Below are 23525 nucleotides of genomic sequence, written 5' to 3'. Positions count from 1 at the left end.
GTAGGCGGATTGTGCCACACATTTCTTTTTTCTCTAGTTTGATTTAGTATCTCCTTGTTTATCATTTATCTACCCATCTTATTTACAATATTCTACTGTGGAATGACCTATCAAAACTTCTATTTTCTTTTTATCTGTACTGTTTAACATCCATGTTTGAGTTCTGCACGAGACTACACTCCAAACAATACCTCCAGAAAAGATTCCCTGGCACTTAAATTTATATTTTATGTTAACAGATCTGTCTATTCCAGATACAATTTTCTTGCCGTTGCCAGTCAGCATTCCATTTCCTCTCTGCTTCAACCATGAACAGCTATTTTACTGCCCAAGTAGAAAACTTATCTACTACTTTTAGTGTGTCCTCTCCTGATCTAATTACTTTAGCATCCTCTGCTTTAAATTTAACACTTTTCCATCACCTTTTCTTTTCTGTTGATGATGTTTTCACTTTTTAAACTCTTTTTAAGACACTGTCCGGGACTGTTCCTGCAAGTACTTTGTCACCTCTCACAGAATTACAATGTCACCAGCAAACCATAGAGTTTTAATTTTTTTCCCCGAACTTTAATTCCCTTTCCTAAATGTCTCCAATGTGTTCTTTGCAGCTTGCTCATTGTACAGATTGGGAAACATTGGGGAGAGACTACAACCTTGTCTCGCTCCCTTCTCAACTACTGCTTCCCCTTCATGTCTTTCAACAGTCGCAGTATGGGCTTTGTACAAGTTGGAGATAACTTATTGCTCCCAGTGTTTTACCAGTGCTACCTTCATAATTATAAAGAGTGTATTCCAGTCAACAGTGTGAAAAGATTTCTCTAAATCTACAAATACTGTTAACTTAGATGTGCCTTTCTTCACTCAATCTTCTGAGATAAGTTGAAGAGTTAGTCTGTTCTCACATCTTCCTACATTTCTCTGGAACCTAAAATGATCTTCCTAAAGGTCAGTTTCTACCAGTATTTACATCCTTGTGTAAGTAGTTCATGTCAGTATCTTGCAACCATGAGTTATTAATCTATGGTTCGGTAATATTCTCACCTTTCAGTATCTTCCTTCTGTGGAATACAAGTTATTACATTCTTCTTGAAATCTGACGGTATTTAGTGTGTCCAGTATACCATACATACAAAGTGACGTAGTTTTATTATGGCTGGCTCCCCAGGATTTCCATAGTTCTAAAGGGATCTTATCTACTCTAGGAATTTATTTCGACTTAGGTCTTTCACTGCTCTGTCAAATTCTTCTTGCAGTATTATAACTCCTATCTCATCTTCATTTACTTCCTCTTCTCTTTCTATAATATTGTTTTTGAGTATGATTTCTTTATATGGACTCATTACTCGTATGTATTTCTGTCACTTTTCTGCCTTCCCGCCTTTGCTTACTACAGGCTTGCCACCTGAGCTCATAATACTCATGCAGGTGCTTCTCTTTTCTGCAAAGGTCTCTTTAATTTTCCTTTATGCTGCATCTATGTTGTTCCTTGGCATGCTGGCTTCTACATTGTTGCATTTCTCATATAGCCATTCCTGCCTTGCCATTTTGAACTTACTTCCAATCTCATGTTTTAGACACCTGTATATCCTAATTCCTGCTACATTTGCCACGGTTTTTATATTTTCTTCTTTCTTCAGTTAAATTCAATATCTCCTGCATTATCCAAGGATTTCTGCTAGGTCATGTCTATTTACCCATTTGATCCCCTGCTGCCTTTGGCATGTCATCTCTTGAAGCTACTCATTTATCTTCTGTCATATTCTTTTCCTCTGTTTCAAATGTTGCCTGATATCTCCACTGAAACTCTCAACAAATTTTAGTTCCTTCAACTTTTCCAGACTGTATCCCCTTAATTTCCTACAGTTTCACAGTTTCTTCAGTTTTAGTCTGCAGTTCAAAACTAATAAATTATGGACAGAGTTCACATTTGCCCCCTTGAAAAGTTTTGCAGTTAAAATAAGGTTTTGAAAGCGCTCATCATTATATGATTGTTTGAAACCTTCCTACGTCTCCAGGTATCTTGTACATTGTTGTTGTTGGTGTTTTTGTTTTGGTCTTCAGTCCTGGGACTGGTTTGATGCAGCTCTCCATGCTACTCTATCCTGTTGAAGCTTCTTCATCTCCCAGTACCTACTGCAATCTACATCCTTCTGAATCCGCTTAATCTATTCATCTCTTGGTCTCCCTCTATGATTTTTACCCTCCACGCTGCCCTTCAATACTAAATTTGTGAACCCTTGATGCCTCAGAACATGTCCTACCAACTGATCCCTTCTTCTAGTCAAGTTGCGCCACAAACTCCTCTTCTCCCCAATTCTATTCAACACCTCCTCATTAGTTATGTGATCTACCCCATCTAATCTTCAGCATTCTTCTGTAGCACCACATTTCGAAAGCTTCTATTCTCTTCTTGTCCAAACTATTTATTGTCCATGTTTCACTTCCATTCATGGCTACACTCCATACAAATACTTTCAGAAACGACTTCCTGACACTTAAATCTATGCTCGATGTTAACAAATTTCTCTTCTTCAGAAACGCTTTCCTTGGCATTGCCAGTCTACATTTTATATCCTCTCTACTTCAACCATCATCAGTTATTTTGCTCCCCAAATAGCAAAACCCCTTTACTACTTTAAGTGTCTCATTTCTAATCTAATTCCCTCAGGATCACCCGACTTAATTCGACTACATTCCATTAACCTCGTTTTCTTTTGTTGATGTTTATCTTATATCCTCCTTTCAAGACACTGTCCATTCCGTTCAACTGCTCTTCTAAGCCCTTTGCTGTTTCTGACAGAATTACAATGTCAGCGGCGAACCTCAAAGTTTTTATTTCTTCTCCATGGATTTTAATACCTACTCCGAATTTGTACATATAAAACCTTTAACATGATTTCTAAACTGAGTATTAAGAATGATTAAATTGTTTTCTGTGTAGTTCTATCAGGCAACATTCTCTTTCATTCTGTCCCTCTCAGTCCATGTTCATTTTCCTGGTCTCTAGTCTTGAATTCCACTCCCACCCCCCTCCGAGTTCCTCACATTTTCATCAGATCCCTTAACTTCAAATAATTTCTTTTATCTCATCATATTTTTTTTCGTCATTTTCTAAGCTAGAAGGTATATAAACATGACTGCTGTGATAGGTGTTACTTCATGTCTTATCTTGCTGTTCATAGTAACATTACTTGCATTCCTATTTTCTTATTCATTATTAAAACTACTACTGCAGTACCTGTGTTTGATTTTGTGTTGGATAAACTTATACTGCCCTGAGTAGGAGTCTTGTTCTTCCTGCCACTGCACTTCACTACTTTTCACTTTATATAAATTCAATCTATCCATTTTTTTTAAATGCTATAATCTTCCACCATCTGATCTGTAGAATGCCAGTTTTGTTTTTCCTGATGTTAACATCCTCTTGGAAAATGCTCACTTGAGAAGCAAAGAGGACCTCTGGAATGAATATATTCCTCAGGAGGATGCAATCATCATTAAGTCATACAGCACAGCTACATTTTCTCAGGAAAGATAACAGCTTTAGTTTCTCTTGCTTTCGATTTGCAGTACCAACATAGCATTGCCATATTGGTAATGTTACAAGGCCAGGTCAGTCATTCATCCAGACGTGTGCCCCTGCAACTACAGGAAAGGCTGCTGCATCTCTTCCAGAATCACATGTGTGTCTGGCTTCTCCACAGATACCCCCCTGATGTGGTTGCACATACAATACAGCTATCTGTATCATAGAGTCGTGCAAGCCACCTCATGTTGCCAAGGCCCATGGTTTGTGGGGTCTCATACTCATTGAGAATTGAATCATCATCTTCATTCTCATGACAATGGCAGTACAGAGTGATAAGTAATTTGCTACACAGTGGTTTATTTACCCACTGTTACAGTCCATGACAATCTTCAGCAGCACCTGTCAATGACACATTGTTATACACAGTAGCATTTGCTTTCACATTGTCGTATCGAAAAGCCCAGTACCTGCACACCCATGTAGAAGGAGTGTTCCTTGCGTCAGGCTCTCACAATCTAGCAATGACAGAATTTACTGATATTTAAGATCTTGCCCTTTCTGCACCCAGTTGTCATACTGTCGCAGCACAAGCTCTGACAACATTCCAATCAGGTGACGTACCATACTATTCAGTTAACGATAGCAGCAGAAGCACTTTCTCTGCAATACATCAGCTGCCCCTGATTTAGTTGTTCCTCAGTGTATAGGTTTCAGCTTTGAGTTTTAGCTCACTAATAGCGTTTTTGTAATGCTCAAACCAGAGATTCATGCAATAAACGTCATGCTTCAGGAGCAGTCTGGCAGAATGCAGAAGTCACAAATGAGTTTAAACAAAGCCATCACCGTTTCCTTCCCAATTATTCATCCAGCTGAGCTAAGTTCTTGATTTATAATGACTTTCATATCCAAAAAATGTGGAACTGTACAGTCCTCCTACTGCTACACCTACACCAAATCTGTTTGGCTTTCTCCTTGATAAATTAATGTCTGCAAAACACAAAAAGACCCTGCTTAAGTCAATCACAGCTTTTTTCAGTGTGCTTTCAACTACAGTACCACATTTTTTTTGTTTATAACAGAGTTTATATGAAAGTAACGTAAACAGGAAATGTGTGTTACATGGTGTGTAACATTAGTTGTAAATGGACAAAGAATTAATGACCCTCAGTTTCTTCTGGCATAATTGATTACAAAATAATTCATGGGTGTATGGCCAGATCTTAGTGTCCATCTTGCAGAATATTTTGGCAAAGAACTACACGGCCATCACCAAGTGTGCTCGTGAACTGATTGCCACAGGGCAGGTGCATGTTATACATATCTTTCCCCCGCCCTTACGACTAGCTGCTCCATTCTCTGTTCACATTGAGAAATGCGCAGTGTAGATGTATCCATTGGTATTCTGCCTATCCTTGACATCAGTTCTTTGTGTAATTCCCATGCCTTACCAAGTTGGTAAATGGTCCCTTATTCATATCTCGATGTACTGGTACTGCGCGCCACGGATTTTGAATCCGCGCCAGACGTCATGGACGTCGAAGACCCATGGAGGTCTCTGCACCATTGCACCATAAGCTGTGGCAGCGCGCGCCTCCTGGCCCGCTTTTAGTGTGAGGGCGCTACAGTTGAACGCATGGTCCCAGTGGCCAATAGCGGCACCCCCTATAGCGTACTTAAGTGCCGGCCTCTCGCCCAGCCAGTCAGTTTAATCTCGCTTACGTTGGTTTACACCTCGCTTTGCGCTAGACTGCTTGCTTCCGGTTCGTGTACGAGTGGACGTGTTTGTTTCCTTGTGACTCTGTTGTTCGGTCTTGTTGTATTCATTCTGTCCTTCGTTGGTCGTGTCCGTCCTCTTCTGTTGTGTTGTTGTTCGCAGGCCTCTCTGTGGGTCCCGCCACGCTTTCTGTCATTGCTACCCCGCCGTGACCATCCTGGTCGCAGTTACAGCATTTTTTTAAATAGCAGTCACAGTATTTTGAGGTCTGTGCCAGAAATTTCAGGGCAGTCGTAACCCATTCCAAGTAATTTCCATAGATCGTACTCTGTGAGTGCTGATTTGTTAGGTTGAAATAATTAGGTAGCCATTGGTGTTCACAGCAGTGATTTTTGACAGTTTGTACTATCTGTCTTATGTACATCATGCCTCATTGGCAGGTATTTCATAGAGACTGGACTGCAATAGATAAAGGTTGTGCTAGGCACTACCGAGCAGTTCTGATGTTTTAACCAGTGGCCAAAAAACAAATCTTTGTGTGGTGTATTCCCAGAAATCCTCCAGTCCTCTTGAATAATGTATCACTGTGTGGGATAAATGCAGCAGATGCAGCCTTCTCAGGCTCCTCTTCCATTTCTGCTTAGTGTACTGTTGATATAGGATGAGTAGTTCACCGAATCTACCACTTTGTGTATCCATTCTTACATAAAACTATTTTCAGATGTTCTAGTCTTGATGATCGTAACATGATTGTTTGCTTTAACATTGCACCTTTTGGAAATTAAAATGTGGTTGTATGTCTACAAATTATTTTATCAACAAGTAATGAAAGCTGCAGATATTATGGATGAACTGTTACACATATAGCTTGACATCTACTGGTGGTACAGTCTCATTTTGCCATTATATTGTATTTCTTTAAAACAACTTTACTCATATTATATATAATCCAGTATGCCAAAGTTGATTTTCAATTTTTATAAGCTTTTCAGAATTCGACTTCGTGATCTATGATAAACTGCAAGAACATTTTCGCTTTAACAAACCGAGCAAGACAAAAGCTAGTCTGTTTTCTTTTGTACACATATTAAAAAAAAAACTTATTTTCAGGTACATTTACACTGATGTGGCAAGTATTTCATCAGTAGATGAAGCAGCTGGAGTTTTGTATGCAGCAAAAAAATACATGTTACCTCATCTTTGTCATACTTGTCACAATTACATAATAGATAATTTACGCCCTAGTAATGCAATGAGTATTTTTGAATTTGCAAATGAAATAAATGAGGAGCAGCTTCTGGAGCCATGTATCAAGGTAATTTGAAGAGTTACGTACAATTTATTCATGTATAAAACTGACAGTCAGTTGTATATATGACATATGTCCACTTGCTGTGGGTTATCATTTATGGTAATGATGTTCATATTGAAATAATTAATTAATATGTGATCCACTTTAGTGATATTTGTCTTTTCCATTGTTTTGTAGAGTAATTTCTATAGAAAACATAGATTTTAGTATTATGTTTTGTTCCCTGAGATTTTCTTAACACATCAGCAAACTCAAACTGTTTGGAGGAAGCTCATATTTCTGGATGATCCAGAATCAAATTGTATGTCACTGTTCAGTTTTATTTTTTGTATGGCTGCTCTAAAATTGCTTTAGCTAAATTGTGGAATCATTTTACCCAGATTGAAAATGAGTCAGAGGCTTTTTTGTTGTGACTCACTATTGGCATTACATGGAATAAAATGTGAATTCACTATTTTGGTGCAGTAGTAAAATGGTGAAGCTGAATGTACAGGGAGCAGAAATGAACTCATGTTATAATCATAAGAGCTAACTTTTCCTCTAAAACAAATAAAATGAAACGGGAAATTTTACACTAAGCTGTAATAATCATACAGTGCAGACTTCCTTGGTTATCTGAATTTCTATAAAGTCTGATGATGTCGCCAGTATTAGGAAACAAAACATTAGTCACAGAAATATGGCTTGGATGATGGCCTAATGCCCATAAAACAAAATTCACTAACCTGTACTAATTTCTGCCCCAGACATTTTCCAATAGAAAAATACTGTGCAGGTCTTGAGGGCAGTGCATAATTTTTCTGAACAGTTTATATTCATAGCCATTAGCAAAGATGAGCTTACCTTTTTGAAGCATACCCTGTTTCTGCATTCAGAAGAGCTGTAGAGTAAATTGCTAATTAACTGTACTGAGATTATGTCAGTAGAAGTAAAAGGTCCTTGGTAATTGCTCCCCTAACAACTGAAGTACACATTAGAGCTAATATCTTAAATATAATATGTTAATATCTGAACCCACAATTCCAAAGTAGCTTTGGATGATCTTTAATGTTGTACTACTGTGGAATACCTCATTCTCCTAGGCTGAAAGTCGCCTGTAGGAAGAATGAGTAAAATTAAAGGTAAACTTGATGTCCTTACCACCAAACAGCTATTTCAGTGTTTAATGGGCCTATTTAAGTACAACCTTTTGTTGAAAAAAAGGGGTGCATGAGACATCCAAAATACTTTGTATCATGATTGACCCTGTCTTTGGCCTGAGCATTGTATGCAGTGTGCCGATGTATTTTTTATTGTGATCATTGTTTTGGGTGTTGAAACCTAATTTAACCTACCCTAACCTAGATTATGCAGCTTACGTTAGAGGTCTAGATGTAGAAACAGTTGCTTTGTGAAACTGATAAGAGTTCTGAACTCACTTGTGTTATGTTACTTCCACAGTCCCTTGTTACAGTCCTCTTTACCGTTCAAGCTACTTAAGCATGGGGAATTAGTTTCTTTGACAATTATTTTTGGTGATAAGTATTGTACATACTGTGCATGCTGTCATATGCTGAACTACGTATGTACTCCACAGTCCCTGTACAGTGCATGGCGAAGGGTACCACAAGCACTACTTGACATTTCCATCCCTGTTCCACTTGAAAATAGACTGAGGGAAAAAATGACTGTTTATAAATGTCCATATGAGCCCTAATTTCTCTCACTTTATTTTCACAGTCTTTGCACAAAATGCATGTTGGCAGCAGTTGAATCGATTTGCAGTTGACTTCAGATGCAAGTGTTCTAAATTTCTGCAACAGTGTCTCGTGAAAAGAGCACTGTCTTTCCTCCAGGGATGCCCGTTTGAGTTCCCAAAGCATCACTGTAATACTTGGGTGCTGGCCAAACCTACCAGTAACATGTCTCGCAGCATACCTCTGAATTGCTTCAATGTATTCCTTTAATCTGACCTTTTAGGGATCCCAAACATGCAAGCAATATTCAAGAATGGGTCACACTAGTTTTTTATATGCCGTATCTTCTATAGATGAGCTACCTCTTCCCAAAATCCTCCCAATAAAATGAAGTCAAGCATTCGCCTTTCCTACTACCAGCCTGTGATGCTCATTCTGTTTCATATTGCTTTGCAACATTACAAATAGATATTTAACCAACTTGACTGCGTCGGGCTGGTAACTTACATTTTTCCACATGTAGGGCAAGCTACTGTTCATTACACCAGCTAAAAATTCTGTCTAAATAATCTTGTATCCTCCTATCCTCCTACAGTCCACCATCCCACACAACACAACATCAGCAAACAGCCACAAATTGCTGTTTGGTGTGTCATGTGCCTGTGCCTATGCTGTTGCTATCAGTACATATGATACCCTGATAGTCTTTGGTACACTAATTCCAACATATTATGCTTTCATACATTCTATATTCATTCATTTGCACATTCTATTCCATGAATCCCATATACAAGAGGACATTCGGTGATATGAAATGATTCAAATTAAAAATTAACAGACAGTATCTACTACTGCAAGCTACTTTTATATTGTATCCTAATAACCTAATTATTACTAATGCTAATCTACTCACTCTTATAAGTATGCTGATTTCTTCTAGAGTACTTTATCTAAATGTATAATGGGAGAAAATTAGCTGTGGTGAAAAAATATCACTGCTCCTGTACTGTAACTCTCAGATGCTTTTTTCGACTAATACTTCGAACAAAGAATTTATTTAACTTTACACAGAATACTATCAGTTGTCTGTGTATGGGCAAATTCAAAATAGATTTAATACAAATATTAAGAATTAAGCAGAATTTACATCCTTATGTTCCACTATTCAGTTTAGTTATAGAAATGGTAATCAGTGAGGTACTTGTTGACTTCGCTTTTGAAAATTGAGTTTGTAATGAAATTCTTGTCTTGGCCACAAAATATTTATTTAAGGAAGAAATAAAGTAAATGTGTTGTGGTCAAGATGAGAGTTTCATTATGAGTCCAGAACATTACCACCACATTTCATAAAGCTTACAAGTAACATGCATCCATGATTTTCAACTGTAATATTTTAGAGCAGAATACAAAACATCTCTCTGAACTGTAGACAAAGAGGCATAGTCTCTATGGAAATTATATGAGCTGTGAACTAGATGTAAGTCTGTTCTGTCATTCTCCTGACTGCATCAGATGTCAATATATTTAGACCCTGGCCAAGCACTGAACCTTGTTGAGGTATCATAGGTAAGTTTTGTTAAGGTGACCATATTTTCTAGACCCAAATTTGGGACACATTAAAAAATTATGATTCTACAAAAAACTTAATTACATGCAATAAATGCAAAATCTGACTTTAATTTGTTTCAAAATATACGTTAACTTATATTTTATTAGTATCTTCTAGGATGAAGGAGTACAGCAGACAGTATTTATCAATACTGTGAATTTTCTTTAGCATGTCTGTATTCTTCGATAGTACATGAAAAAATTCACAAGGTTTCATTATAATTCACTGTAGTTGGTAGCATTCCTTTCATAGTTTCTACAGTATGTGGTTTCTCACTGATCCATATATTATTTGCAGTAGCAGGATTAGTACTAGGACAGCAGAAGGGAAACTACACTAGCTAGAGCAAATTTGAGAATTGTGTATGATTCTGTCTGGTTACGAACTATTTGACACGGACATACTGATACTGGTGAAAATATGTAATTCAGTATAAACCTATTCATAATTGTTAAATCTGGGACAACTAAGTGTTCCAAATTAACTTCATAAAAATTTGTGACAGAACTACAAAAATTGTGACTTTACCAAGAGGGGAAGGGGGAATAGGTGTGGATGGTCTACCTGAGGTTTCCTCACTTAGAATTCAGTCTTACTCTTGTGTGCTTTGACAGTCTGCCCTTACAAGAGTCATAGTGACTAGTAGCTTACACAAAAGCCAAGTGTATGTTATAGTTTACAGTAAACTATCTTCCTCATCTGAATTGACAGGCACTCAGTGTTGAAATGTGAATGGTGTTCAAAAGAAAAGGTACAATACAATACCAGTGTTTCCACAAGTTCAGAGAATATTAGGGAATTTTAAATGTGTCAGGGGAATATCAGGGAAATTTGAAAAAAACATCTCATTTTGTCTCAGTAATTGAAATGGTTTGTTTACTGGCTGGGCACAGCTGAGTATGTGCACTGCTTCCTTACTCCCTTATTTTCTGCTTCTCCACTTTCTACCACTCCCCTAAGCTTGCAGTCAGTGCTGCCACCACTTCTGACGCTAGCCTGCCAATGATAGGCAGGGAGGTGTGAGGAGTGGTTTGTGTGGATCTGATTCTCAGAGACTTGACACAGTGGCCGGAGACAGTGGTCATGTGAGCACAAGTTGTGTCTGAGTGATTGTGTGAATGCTTGCGTGCTCTCATTTTCTGACAAAGGCTATGGCAAAAAATTTAGTTGTGAGAGTGTGATTGTCTTTTCTGTGTGCGTGTCTGCAACTGAGTGATCATCTTTATGGTGAGTTGCTACGTATCCTCATTAGTACTGATTCTCAGAGCATTCGTGCAAGTTATCTGTTGCATGGATTGATCACTGTGGTCTCATTTCAGCAACATGTTGTCTTTGACATGTGAATAGCTGTCCTCGAGTGGACTTCCACGACAGGCCAAAACCGCAGGCCATTTCTGTAGGTATCTCTAATGTATCGGGCCTGCCGATCTGGAGCCCATCATTTCCCACTAATGTGCAGGCCCTGCCCATCAGATCTAGTCTCACCAATCTGCCTGCAGGCTAGGTCTGTTTGTGTGTGGATTTCAGGAATTGCGACTCTCTCACCACAAGTACATTGTACAGTGTGCCATTTTATAGACATTTTATTTATTCTAGTACATTTTGGCACTTCAAATGCAGTTTATATGTGAAAAAGTATGGACAATAAGAAGAAGAAAATTGTGGCAGTCACTGTCAGTTCATACGCTATGTACTCATGTATTGCTTGAAAGAAAAATCACACAATACCTGTAAAATAATAGACATAACCCAGTGGGTAATAACCAACAATAAGAATCATAGTAGAACCAAAATTTTATTGGCAGTCGGCTGTAGTGTTGGTTTACAGAACTCTTCCCCACCTTATGCACCAAGGGCTCAGGCTTTTGTGATTACTTTTGAATAAAAACTTCAATTACATCCAAAGTTTTCATAGCTGGGTGAAATTACCTGATATTTCCTGCTTTTTTCTGAGGTTGTTTCTGAAATCATTGAAGATATTTTAAATCTGTCTTACGACTGCAATGAAATGTTTATTTTTATCACCAAATGTGTTTCATTTTATTGAAATAAAATAACGTCAGCGGTCTTAATGGAACTTATATACCATTTGGCTTGCTACCTCCATCAAAAACAGTTCATTACAAAAGAAGTTGATGTTAGTACTTACGATTTTTGCTCACACATTTAGAAATACAGAAGTCCTTACATTTTTTGTCAACTTACGTCTTTACGTACCCTTGAGATCTCAAAATTTGTCAGGGTAAAATGCTAAAACTTCTCTGGAAATCAGGAAATATCAGGTAATTTCACCCAACCATGAATACTTTGGATGTAATTGAAGTTTTTATTCAAAAGTAATCACAAAGGCCTGAGCCCTTGTATCCCAATGTTTCACAAGCCAAAGGATCCCCTGTTTACAGAATTCTTGTGGCTGTGACAGGAGCCAGTCCTCCACTGTGTAGTACAGTTCATCATCAGAGTTGAAGCATTCCCCCCCCCCCCCCCCCCCCTTTTTTTTTTTCGCAGCACGGGGAAGTCTGTAGGTTGGATGCTGAAGCTGCTCGCACTTGAACTTGACCATTACACTTCTTGTGACTGTGGTGACATGTGGATGCCCATTGTTGTAGAGCAGAATCACTTCCTCCGTGAGTACCCCAGGTCATTTGTTATTGATGGACTTGCTTGGACAGCATGTCACAGTACATGTCTGTGGCTTTTCCACGCTTGAGGAATTTGATGAGTACTGGACCTCGGATGTCGAAAAAGACAGTGTCACCTTGTCTGCTGAGGGCACAGCTTTGAATTTTTAGGGGGAGGTGTTGATACTACTTTCACACCCCTAGATGTGTCACTATGTTGTCCCATAGCAGCAAATGCAAATTTCAACTGGTTTGGTTGTTACGATGTTTCATAGCTTTTCATTTGAACACTCTTTACAAATATTAGTAAAAAGATGCAGGGTATTAGGATGTCTTTATTTTAGGATGCCATTATTTTGAAAACAGTCCATTTTTATAATGTATACTAGTGAGCAAGAAGATGAACGCACATTCATCGTACAAATTTTATTTCATCGCTTCAGCCTGTGTTCATTATCATAGATACAGCTGAGACTTAATATGTCCTTGGCACATATAATTTCATATGATTAATATATCATCTACATCTGAGGTACAGGGAGGATTATCGCCATTTTATTCAGTGCTAAGGTGCTATTCCAATGTTGGAGAGCCTTTGCAATACTGATATGAGTTAAGAAGGGGGAACATCCAGATGGGCTGAGCATGAGTTGGAGTTTGTAGTAGGGAAGGAGATATAGTAGGGTAATAACTTGCAGCTGTGTTAGCCACAGTCCCAGGGCAGCACATCTGCCTAGTGAGCAGGAGGCCCAAGTTCGAATCCTGGTGTGCAGGAGGCTTGTTGTTGTTGTTGTTGTTGTTGTTGTGGTCTTCAGTCCTGAGACTGGTTTGATGCAGCTCTCCATGCTACTCTATCCTGTGCAAGCTTCTTCATCTCCCAGTACTTACTGCAACCTACATCCTTCTGAATCTGCTTAGCGTATTCATCTCTTGGTCTCCCTCTACGATTTTTACCCTCCACGCTGCCCTCCAATGCTAAATTTGTGATCCCTTGATGCCTCAGAACATGTCCTACCAACCGGTCCCTTCTTCTAGTCAAGTTGCGCCACAAACTCCTCTTCTCCCCAATTCTATTCAATACCTCCTCATTAGTTATGTGATCTACCCATCTAATCTTCAACATTCTTCTGTAGCACCACATTTCGAAAGCTTCTATTCTCTTCTTGTCCAAACTACTTATTGTCCATGTTTCACTTCCATACATGGCTACACTCCATACAAATACTGTCAGAAACGACTTCCTGACACTTAAATCTGTACTCAATGTTAACAAATTTCTCTTTTTCAGAAACGCTTTCCTTGGCATTGCCAGTATACATTTTATATCCTCTCTACTTTGACCATCATCAGTTATTTTGCTCCCCAAATAGCAAAACTCCTTTACTACTTTAAGTGTCTCATTTCCTAATCTAATTCCGTCAGCATCACCCGACTTAATTCGACTGCATTCCATTATCCTCGTTTTGTTTTTGTTGATGTTCATCTCATATCCTCCTTTCAAGACACTGTCCATTCCGTTCAACTGCTCTTCTAAGCCCTTTGCTGTTTCTGACAGAATTACAATGTCATCGGCGAACCTCAAAGTTTTTATTTCTTCTCCATGGATTTTAATACCTACTCCGAATTTTTCTTTTGTTTCCTTACTGCTTGCTCAATATACAGATTGAATAACATCGGGGAGAGGCTACAACCCTGTCTCACTCCCTTCCCAATCACTGCTTCCCTTTCATGCCCCTCCACTTTTATAACTGCCATTTGGTTTCTTAAAAATTGTATATAGCCTTTCGCTCCCTGTATTTTATACCTGCCACCTTTAGAATTTGAAAGAGAGTATTCCAGTCAACATTGTCAAAAGCTTTCTCTAAGTCTACAAATGCTAGAAACGTAGATTTGCCTTTCCTTAATCTTTCTTCTAAGATAAGTCTTAAGGTCAGTATTGCCTCACGTGTTCCAATATTTCTACGAAATCTAAACTGATCTTCCCCGAGGTCAGCTTCTACCAGTTGTTCCATTTGTCTGTAAAGAATTCATGTTAGTATTTTGCAGCCGTGACTTATTAAACTGATAGTTCAGTAATTTTCACATCTGTCAACACCTGCTTTTTTTTGGGATTGGAATTATAATATTCTTCTTGAAGTCTGAGGGTATTTCGCCTGTCTCAAACATCTTGCTCACCAGATCGTAGAGTTTTGTCAGGACAGGCTTAACATCAGATATTTAACACCTTAACTCATTAGACGTTTTGGCTGTTTTATACATGAGAGTTTGATTCTTTGAAGAATCAAGGGTTCATTGGCGAAATTGAATGCCCCTCTCTTCTGTTTGTCTTCAGAGTTTGTGGCAGATGACATACATTAATGCAAGTACAATGGCTAATCTATCAGATTTCACATATTCTCCAAGAGAGACAACAAATTATGCTCATGAGAAAATGCGGGTCTGCATATCATGCACTGTGATTGTTGTAGTTTTCAGTCTGAATGTTACTTTGATGCAGCTTTGTACCCTTGTGCAAGCCCTTTTTTTTTTTTTGCATAATTACTGCAGCCTACATCCACTTGAAACTGGTTTGTAGAGGGAGACTGTAGTCAACTATTTGTGTCCCTATTCAGTTTTCAAAGCTGGAAGTCAACAACTCTAAGTGGCCTCAGTCAATACAGTCTGATAGAAAATTGACATTTGAGTATCCACAAAAAATGTGATTGTTCCTCATTGTGGAATGCTCACCTCACAAGTTTGGTGCAGTGGATTGAGGTGATCAAGAGAAGAGTAGTGAAAGAGACTTGTTTAGGGAAAAGGAGACTATCAGAGATGCTCATTGAATACTAGTGGCAGGTAACTACAAGAGAGGCATTGCACACCATGCCAAATGTCAAGAGCATAAATTACTAACCATATAAACAAACATTTTACTTCCTCCCGTACACATATTACTGAATGACCATGCTGGCAAAATTTAATTGAAATTTGAACTCAAGCAGCATTATTAAAAATCATTTTTCTGTGTAGCGTTTGCACATGGAACAAGAAAGTGGAAAAGATAGTGGTATACGAAACCTTCTGTGTCACATACTGTGAGGAGGATTATGGTGTATTGCTACAGGAGGGATGTTGGAATGTAGTAATGTGGCTGTATACCACTGTAATGTTCCTGCTCACATACAACACACAAATTTAAATATCTCAGTCATTGCATTGTACTTTAAATGTAAAAGAGTTATCTGCAAATGAAAGAAAAATCATTGTGTGAGCAGGTAGATATACACTATTTTGTTGATACTTATCTTGTCTTATTGATGGTGTCTGTGATTGTTGAAGAAGTTATTAAATCATTATTGTTTGTTGCATGTCCATGGGTTGGACGTTTTTGATTTTTGCTGGAGCCTTTTACAAATTTGAGGTTTTTACTCTTTAAAATAAAATATATCCTGCACACACATCCTATTAGTCCCTGTCATTTATTTGTACGAAACAAACTGCAACTTCTTACATCCATCACTCACCACAACTACTGGACAGCACACAAACAAGTAACTGACTGCTTAATCCTAACACCAGCCTTTATATCAAAACAGTGACAAGTTGGTTACTACTATAAATACTTTTTTAAAGGTGTAATGAAAAGTCACATATTCACAAAAACTTAAATGTGTAGCAAGTTTTAGAATAATGAAGAAAATATTTGACCCTGTTTTCTTATACAATTTCTTTTTTGTACAAAATTTCATGAAGTATTGATTTTGAACAATTACCACACTTTCAAAATATGCAGATTGCAGTTAGAATGCTTAATTATTTTGATTACTAACATTTATAGAGATTTCTATGCTAAAATTACATTATCTAATTCAACAAACTATCTTGTAAACCATGTTAAAGATTATTATCTACTGAACTGTTTACAGTTTGAACACAGTAATTGGTCACAGCATTATGCATATATTAAATGATGAATTATTATCTTTCTGGAAGATAGTATTGTTTCAGCAGAATGAAGTATACAAAATTATCATAATCTTGTAAATGAAGTAGTGTTACAAACTTTTTTATTTACAGGACACTCAGTTATGCTTGGTAGTATTAGATAATGGATACTAAATATGAAGGGAATAAACAAAATCATAAATCTACAAAACCATGATGAGAGATTCAGTTCACTAAAGATACATTACACCTCAAAGGATACAGTGTTGAGAGAGAGAGAGGGAAAAAAAGGATAGAGGGAGAGGTGGGGGGAGGGGCGGAGAAAGAGAGAGTGATAGAACAGAGCAACAGATCACAAAGTCTGTAAGCTGAAACTGAAGGATCTAAGTGCTGATAAAAAAAGTGGGTGGCATGGACTGACAATTTCCAGCATAAAGAATGAGTATAGAAAAAATAGAAGATAGAAATGAGAGGGCTCCGAGAAGGAAAGGATTTTGTGTTTCACTTCCATTTCCTGTTAGTAATGGTTTACTTCTTCTCTTTCTGTCATAGAAAGCAGTAACTGCAAAACTTTGAAAATATATACCTCAAGATGGATAGGTCCTGATCTGGTTCCGTATGTGTTTGGCACCATACCTGAATGAACCTGAACCGACTGCAGAAACAGCTTCCATCAGTTTTTCTTTAGTAATGTTCTTTGAGTATTAAGAGAGATTGCAGTGGGAGAAAAAAAAATTGAGTCTTTTTGTGAGACGGTTTTTTGAAGATCTGAGAGTGGACAAATACTGCACTTTGAGGAAATGACTAACTTCATGGCTTGGAGATGAGTACACATTCCTCTAGCATCTTAAGATAATGCAAAGAGTGTGAGTGATAACAGAGGTTTCAAGAACTCTCTTTGTTGGACCTTCACTGTTGACTGGAAAAATATTAGTGGCAGGCAGTTGCACATTTTACTATCAGATGAAAGCTCTTTCAGCCTGTCTGCATCTACATTTTTAGACCAATTTTAAAAAATGAAGAAATTGTCAGCATAGAAGATTGTCTATAATGATACAGAGAAAGAAAGTGACAATCACACCTTCCTAAGCAAATAGCAGTGTTGCAGGTGATAACGCGGTTTTATTAATAATACAAAATTGTTAAGGCTTTCGTGGCCACTTGTTGACAAACTGCCTTTTGGCTTCTGTCTCGGGTTCCATTAACACCAGGATCAAAGAGCATAAGCGACATTGCAGGTTGGGGCAGGTGGAGAAATCGGCCGTGGCAGAGCACGCACTGAATGAGACCGACCACGTAATAAAATTCGCCGACACGGAAGTTCTGGCTGTAGAGAAGCACTATCAGACACGCTTGTTCAGAGAAGCTGTAGAAATACAAAAACACACGAACAGTTTGAACAAGAAAGAGGAAAGCTTTAAGGTAAACGGATCCTGGCTTCCCGTACTGCAGCGAATGACCGTCACAGGTAGCAAGAGGATAACCGCACCGGAAATGACCGCGGACAAGCCCTCGGACGTTGGCGCGCCAGGTACATATAGTCTGCGGCCGCGAGCTCACCTCCAGTTCACCACCGGCAATGGAGGGTGAAGTTTTGACAATGCCAGCCACTCGTGCTGGCGAAACTTCAGAAAAATCATTAGATGAATGTCGGCCGAAGAGCCCGAGACAGAAGCCAAAAGGCAGTTTATTAATAATCATCCAAACGTACCACATGACAAGAAACGGGTGGGTGAAAAAGCTTGCATCTGCCGAAGCTACAAAATTGTGGAATGGCGGGAAAAGACTGACAAATATTTCATTCGATCATAAGGTTGCTCTTACGTGTGACACATATATCTCATATAGTGATCTCTGGGAACATCAGAATGACCTCCAGTATTACACTTACCTGCATATTAAACTGGATGAAATATCATTGTTGTCAAAATACAGTATATTTTGCAGTTTTTTTTCCCTTGGATTCACTTATTGAACATGTATTTTATTTGGCAGGGTTTCTGTAATATTTATAAAACATTTATTTTCTGAATTCAAAACTCAAAAATATTTTATTCACAAATTTCAGTTTAATTCGTACATCTCTTACTATGTGCTAGCTAGTACTGACTACACATCTCGACAAAGTTGGCGCCACAATACATATTTTCTTTTCCAGACTTTCCTTGTACATTATTATCAAAAATTTAACATGTATTTATCACAATACAATTTTCTTTTTATAAGAGGTTTTGTAATTAATTGTAATTTTGACTTTAAATTTATGACATTCTCCTTCATCTTTATGTTGTTTTAATTAAACCCATTGTCAATGATGTACACTTTGATATGCTTACAATTTCGCCTTACATAATACAGTTTTGTGTGAATTATCAAATAACAAAACAATGTGTCTTTTCAACAATATTGTATAATTACAAAGTTTACACCAACAAACTTCCATCCTCTAGTTTCACAATAAATCTTAATGAAGCTGTGGCAGCCATGCCGCAAAAATTCGTGAACAGACGTGAGCCACTCACGCCTGGCCCAAGTTAGCTGCATCAGATGTATGTCAGCGTGCACACTTACTGAGCGCGTCGTCCATTTGCGTGAGTGCAGGAGAACAGTGGTCGCGTGTCTGAAATGACATGAACCTTTTTCTTGTGATCAGAGGGCACCGTGTATTTCACAGACATGATGAATTCTCTAACACATTTGTCCAAAATTTGTACAAATTATTTAAATGCATAGGATTTTAAAGTTCTTGAGCATGCTCCCTGTTTTCCGTTACTCCCCACCCCCACCTACCCACCTTCCACCCTCTCTACATGAGCAAAGACTTGCTTGAAAGTATGGCAATTTTCTATGAAGGAATAGTTCCAACAGGCTGAGAATAGAATGTGCCCATTTCAGTGAAACATTTGAAGAAGTGGAAAAAATGATGGGTGATTATTAAGCATGAAGATATGCATTTAATGTAGTGTTAACTTGAAACTTCCAGGCAGATTAAAACCGTGTGCCCGACCGAGACTCAAACTCGGGACCTTTGCCTTTCGCAGGCAAGTGCTCTACCATCTTAGCTACCGAAGCACGACTCACGCCCAGTCCTCACAGCCTTACTTCTGCCAGTATCTCGTCTCCTACGTTCCAAACTTTACAGAAGCTCTCCTGCTGCAGAGTGAAAATCTCGTTCTAGTGTTAATTTGTTTTTGATGGTCACAGTTATGCAGTGTGTTGCAGAACTGCCTTATTAGCAGGTGTAGACCTTGTTCACAATATGTTATTTGTCTGTAAATCTCCTGTTATTTCTTCCTCACAGTTTCTTCAACCTCCAGATACCTTCAACTCTTTCTCTTGCCTTCTTTGTCCAATTTTGTTAGCCATGTTTATAATAAAACCATGCCTCTTTATTTTGTAAATTATTAGTAAAATATTACGTATGTCTTAAAAGGATACTTTACTGTTTCAGGTGATGTGTGGGCATACCAAAGAAGTCCTGAAATCTGTGGATGGTCATATGTCTTCGCATACACTTAATGTACTCTTGAGCCAGCACAAATTAAATATTAGTGAAACGGAACTGTTTGAAACATGCATTCAGTGGGCTGAAGTTCAGTGTTCAGAGAAAGGATTAGAAAGAACTCCTGAAAATATGCGTGCAATTTTGATGAAAGCTGGTGCACTTTCAAAAATACGATTTCTGTCTCTCACTGTACAGGAATTTGCAGAAGGCCCAGAGTCATCTGGCATTTTAACTCCAGAAGAAATAGCTGTTTTAAAAGCAGTTATTTTGGAAAAACATGGTGACCTTATTCCATTACCAGAAGGAATGTGCAGTGTTCCATATTCACGAGATAAGATAGCAATAAAACAGTTTTATTGTGCTCGTAAGTTTTTAAAGACAGCTGTTACAATTTCCGGGCACATTAGACTTCTAACCAAAGTACTTGTTGATAAATATGTGAAGGTGAGTGGAATAAGAGTTTTCACTAGGCTTGTGCCTCAGAGTGAGTTCAACTTGGCTCATGGGTTGCCTCGTGAGTACCGTGAAAACTTGGACGTGTCTGTACTTGACCAACATGGAACTGTACTCAGTAGGACTCTTTTTACCGATGTTGTAGAATACAATACATTGTCAACGGTAAATTTTGAAGAACCAATCGTATTCAGCAGTAACAAAGAATATAGTATATTAATGGTGCTACCTTGTCTGAGAGGAGATGTTCATGAGTATCCATTGAGTTTCATGTCACAGACTGAAAAGAGTCGAGGTATTGAGTTCAGATTTTTTGATCATGCTGATATTGATGGCAATGGTACCTTTGTAAGAAGGTTAGATATGGGATTTGTAGATGCAATTGTTTATTCAGTTTGATACTCCACAGCTTTCTTCCTCAGTTGCGTGTAATATTACGTTATATTGATAATTTTTACTTATGGACCATCTGACAGCAACTGAATAAAACATAATTTTAGTGCCATATGCGTTTCGCCTTTATTTTCTGCAAGGCATCATCAGTGGCAGGTTGCGTGGACAATTTCTTACATATTATGCTCCTGTTGCATTTTTGGTGTTGTTTTTCTTCTTCGGAATGCCAATTTGCAGTTTTGTCTTTTATTCAGTTGCTGTCAAATGGTCCATAAGTAAAAATTATCAATATACCATAATATTAGCAAACTTGTTTGTGACTACTTAACACTATCTCATTGTTTTTTCCTATTTCTCTTTGCCACTTATTGGTTTAAATCTATGAAGAATGGTTGCTTATAAGAGTGAAATTGTACGACATCAATTCCTCCTTACAAGCAGTGATTTATTTTTGTTGACCACTTATTATGATAGTATTTTCTTTCTTCTTTGCTCATTATTGGTATAAAATCTATGAAGAATGGGTAACTATGAGAATGATGTTTTGTGGCATCAGTATTTTCTTCTCTGCAATGAGTTTTTTCTTCCTATTCTTGGAAAAGAAGTGGGTTTTTTCATTTTCCAGATCTCCCTCAACCCCATACTCCCAATGTTATGTGTCTCCCAATTGTGTGTGTGTTTGTGTAAAGCACATGCAGTCATAATTATCATTGTACATTTGTACAATGAAGTAATCCAAAACTTTGACATGTACAAATGAAAATCAATTTAAAACATTTAGGTAAAGCCAATTTTACCTAGATCTTACTTCTTTGTGTCTGTACATTAAATGAAATTCTGTTAAATGAGACATATGTAATATGTGAAGTAGTTGATATAACAGTTGTGAATGAAATACATTTGAGATAAAAGATTTGTTTGTTCAGAACATAGACAAATATGTTCCAATTGTTAAAAGGAATGTAATGATCTGTTAGACAGAGTGTTAGCAGAAGCAAACAGTACTGGCATCCTCAGTGGCAGATAGATATATGAAGGAAGAAGAAATTTGATGCAAAATTGGTATACACACATTTTGATTCTACCATTTTGATAACACAGTGGTATTGGATGGATGGCTGTTACAGAAATAAATACATGGAAGTGGTAAAAGGAAGTGTCATTTGAAGAATTAAAATGATCAGATCAATAAATCTGGGAAAATGACAAAAAAAAAGAACAAATAAAGGAATGGAAGGAAAATCCAGAGAAGCAGCATGAAAAAGCCATCATTCTTAACACCGCGATGGAAGCACTAGAAGAGAATGATGGATAATTAAGTTCGAAGTGAGGTGTACAGAAAAAATGTTTTGTCATTTGAAACTGCAATGAGAACAAATGCCTACATGTGGAGGCACCTATATGCCATGCTGATGCAAAAGAGCTCATTATAGTTGGCCTTCTCTTCCAACTGTTGGACACAAACTGTAGTAGGGTTACCACCATTCAGTGATTATCATTTCTCACAGTTGTGGCAATATATATTTCTGTACTTTGTTTGTGAGCTTAGGAACAGTTTTTGTTGTTTTCAGAAGTAGTGATGATGAATATGTTAAGGCAAATTAATGTTTGAGACATGCTCAGGACATCTTGCTTCGTTCTACTTTGTACTCATCCAGTGAACCATGCTTCTTTTAATGTAATTTTGTCATGTCCTACAAAACAATTTTTAAAGCTGTCTCTAGAATAAGGCCATAGGCATAAGAGTGTGTGTGACACGGGCAAGTAAGATATTTGTTTTCCATGCCTTCAACAGAAAGTTAATGGCAGGCAGTGGACACCAGTGTACCATTGCTTCCTCATTGACACAAAATTTCATGTGTACAAAATATGAGGTATGTTTTTAAGTACTATTTTGAAACAAAAGCAAAACAAATATACTTTTCTTAGTAATTTTGTTTTTACATGAAAGCCTGTATTGTAATCCATTTTTCTACATGATTCCCACCTACATTAAGGTACTTACCATATCATACACCCAGATTTTGGATACCTTCATCGTTGTCGTGGTGAAGACCAGTCAGATGCTTCTGTAAATATAGGAACACATGATAGTCACAGAGGTCTAGACCAGGACTGTACGGAGGGTGATCAAGTTGTTCCCAGCCAAATGATCTAATCAGCTCGTGGGTTTCATTGGCCACATGTGAATGGGTGTTGTCATAAAGCAAAACAATCCCCTTACTCAGCATACGATTCCTTTTGTTTTAGATTACATGGTACAGTTTTTTTAAGGTCTCACAATAACTTTTAGAATTTGTAGTGTCACAACGGAGCAAATGGCCCCAAAAAATGGTACATATGATTTTCCAGGATAAAAGTGTTTGCTTGAACTTCACTTTCTTGGTTGATGTTGAATGTTGCCAATCCGTGGATTGCTGCTTTGTGTCAGGTGTAACATAAGCCACCCTTGTTTTGTCATCTGTGACACTTTGACATAAAAGCTTGTCACCTTCTTCAACATACCACTCTAGGAAAGTCGAAGAAATGGCTAAATGTTTGCTTTTGTGCCCCTCAGTTAGCATTTTCTGTACATAACGTAAGCATAATTTTTTTATAATTTAAACATTCAGTAACAATTGCATAAAGCACACTTCTTGACACTTGAGGAAACTCATCATATCATGTCAAAATTATAAAGCATCTGTTATGTCTCACTTTTTCATTAACTTTCTGTAAAAAATTGTCAGTAATGAGTGAAGATTGCCCACTTCATTCCTCATCATGGGGCATTTTTATAAGCTCTCATC

General features: G+C 37.7%; 1 protein-coding gene across 1 annotated transcript in view; it reads left to right on the top strand.

The window, feature by feature from the left end:
• The window catches only part of LOC126189028 (BTB/POZ domain-containing protein 6-like), a 32714-nt gene extending 10405 nt beyond the window's left edge, over positions 1-22309 (top strand). Inside the window, exons 4-5 of the mRNA XM_049930860.1 lie at positions 6354-6558; positions 19837-22309. Of these exons, the coding sequence (XP_049786817.1) occupies positions 6354-6558; positions 19837-20742 (1111 nt within the window). The 3' untranslated portion in view covers positions 20743-22309. The remainder of the gene's footprint in view (positions 1-6353; positions 6559-19836) is intronic.
• Positions 22310-23525: the final 1216 nt, after the last annotated feature.

The sequence above is a fragment of the Schistocerca cancellata genome, chromosome 5 (genome assembly GCF_023864275.1).
Source record: "Schistocerca cancellata isolate TAMUIC-IGC-003103 chromosome 5, iqSchCanc2.1, whole genome shotgun sequence".
Taxonomy (NCBI): domain Eukaryota; kingdom Metazoa; phylum Arthropoda; class Insecta; order Orthoptera; family Acrididae; genus Schistocerca; species Schistocerca cancellata.
Note: the sequence above shows the minus strand (reverse complement) of the source record. Positions and strands in the feature narration are given on the sequence as shown.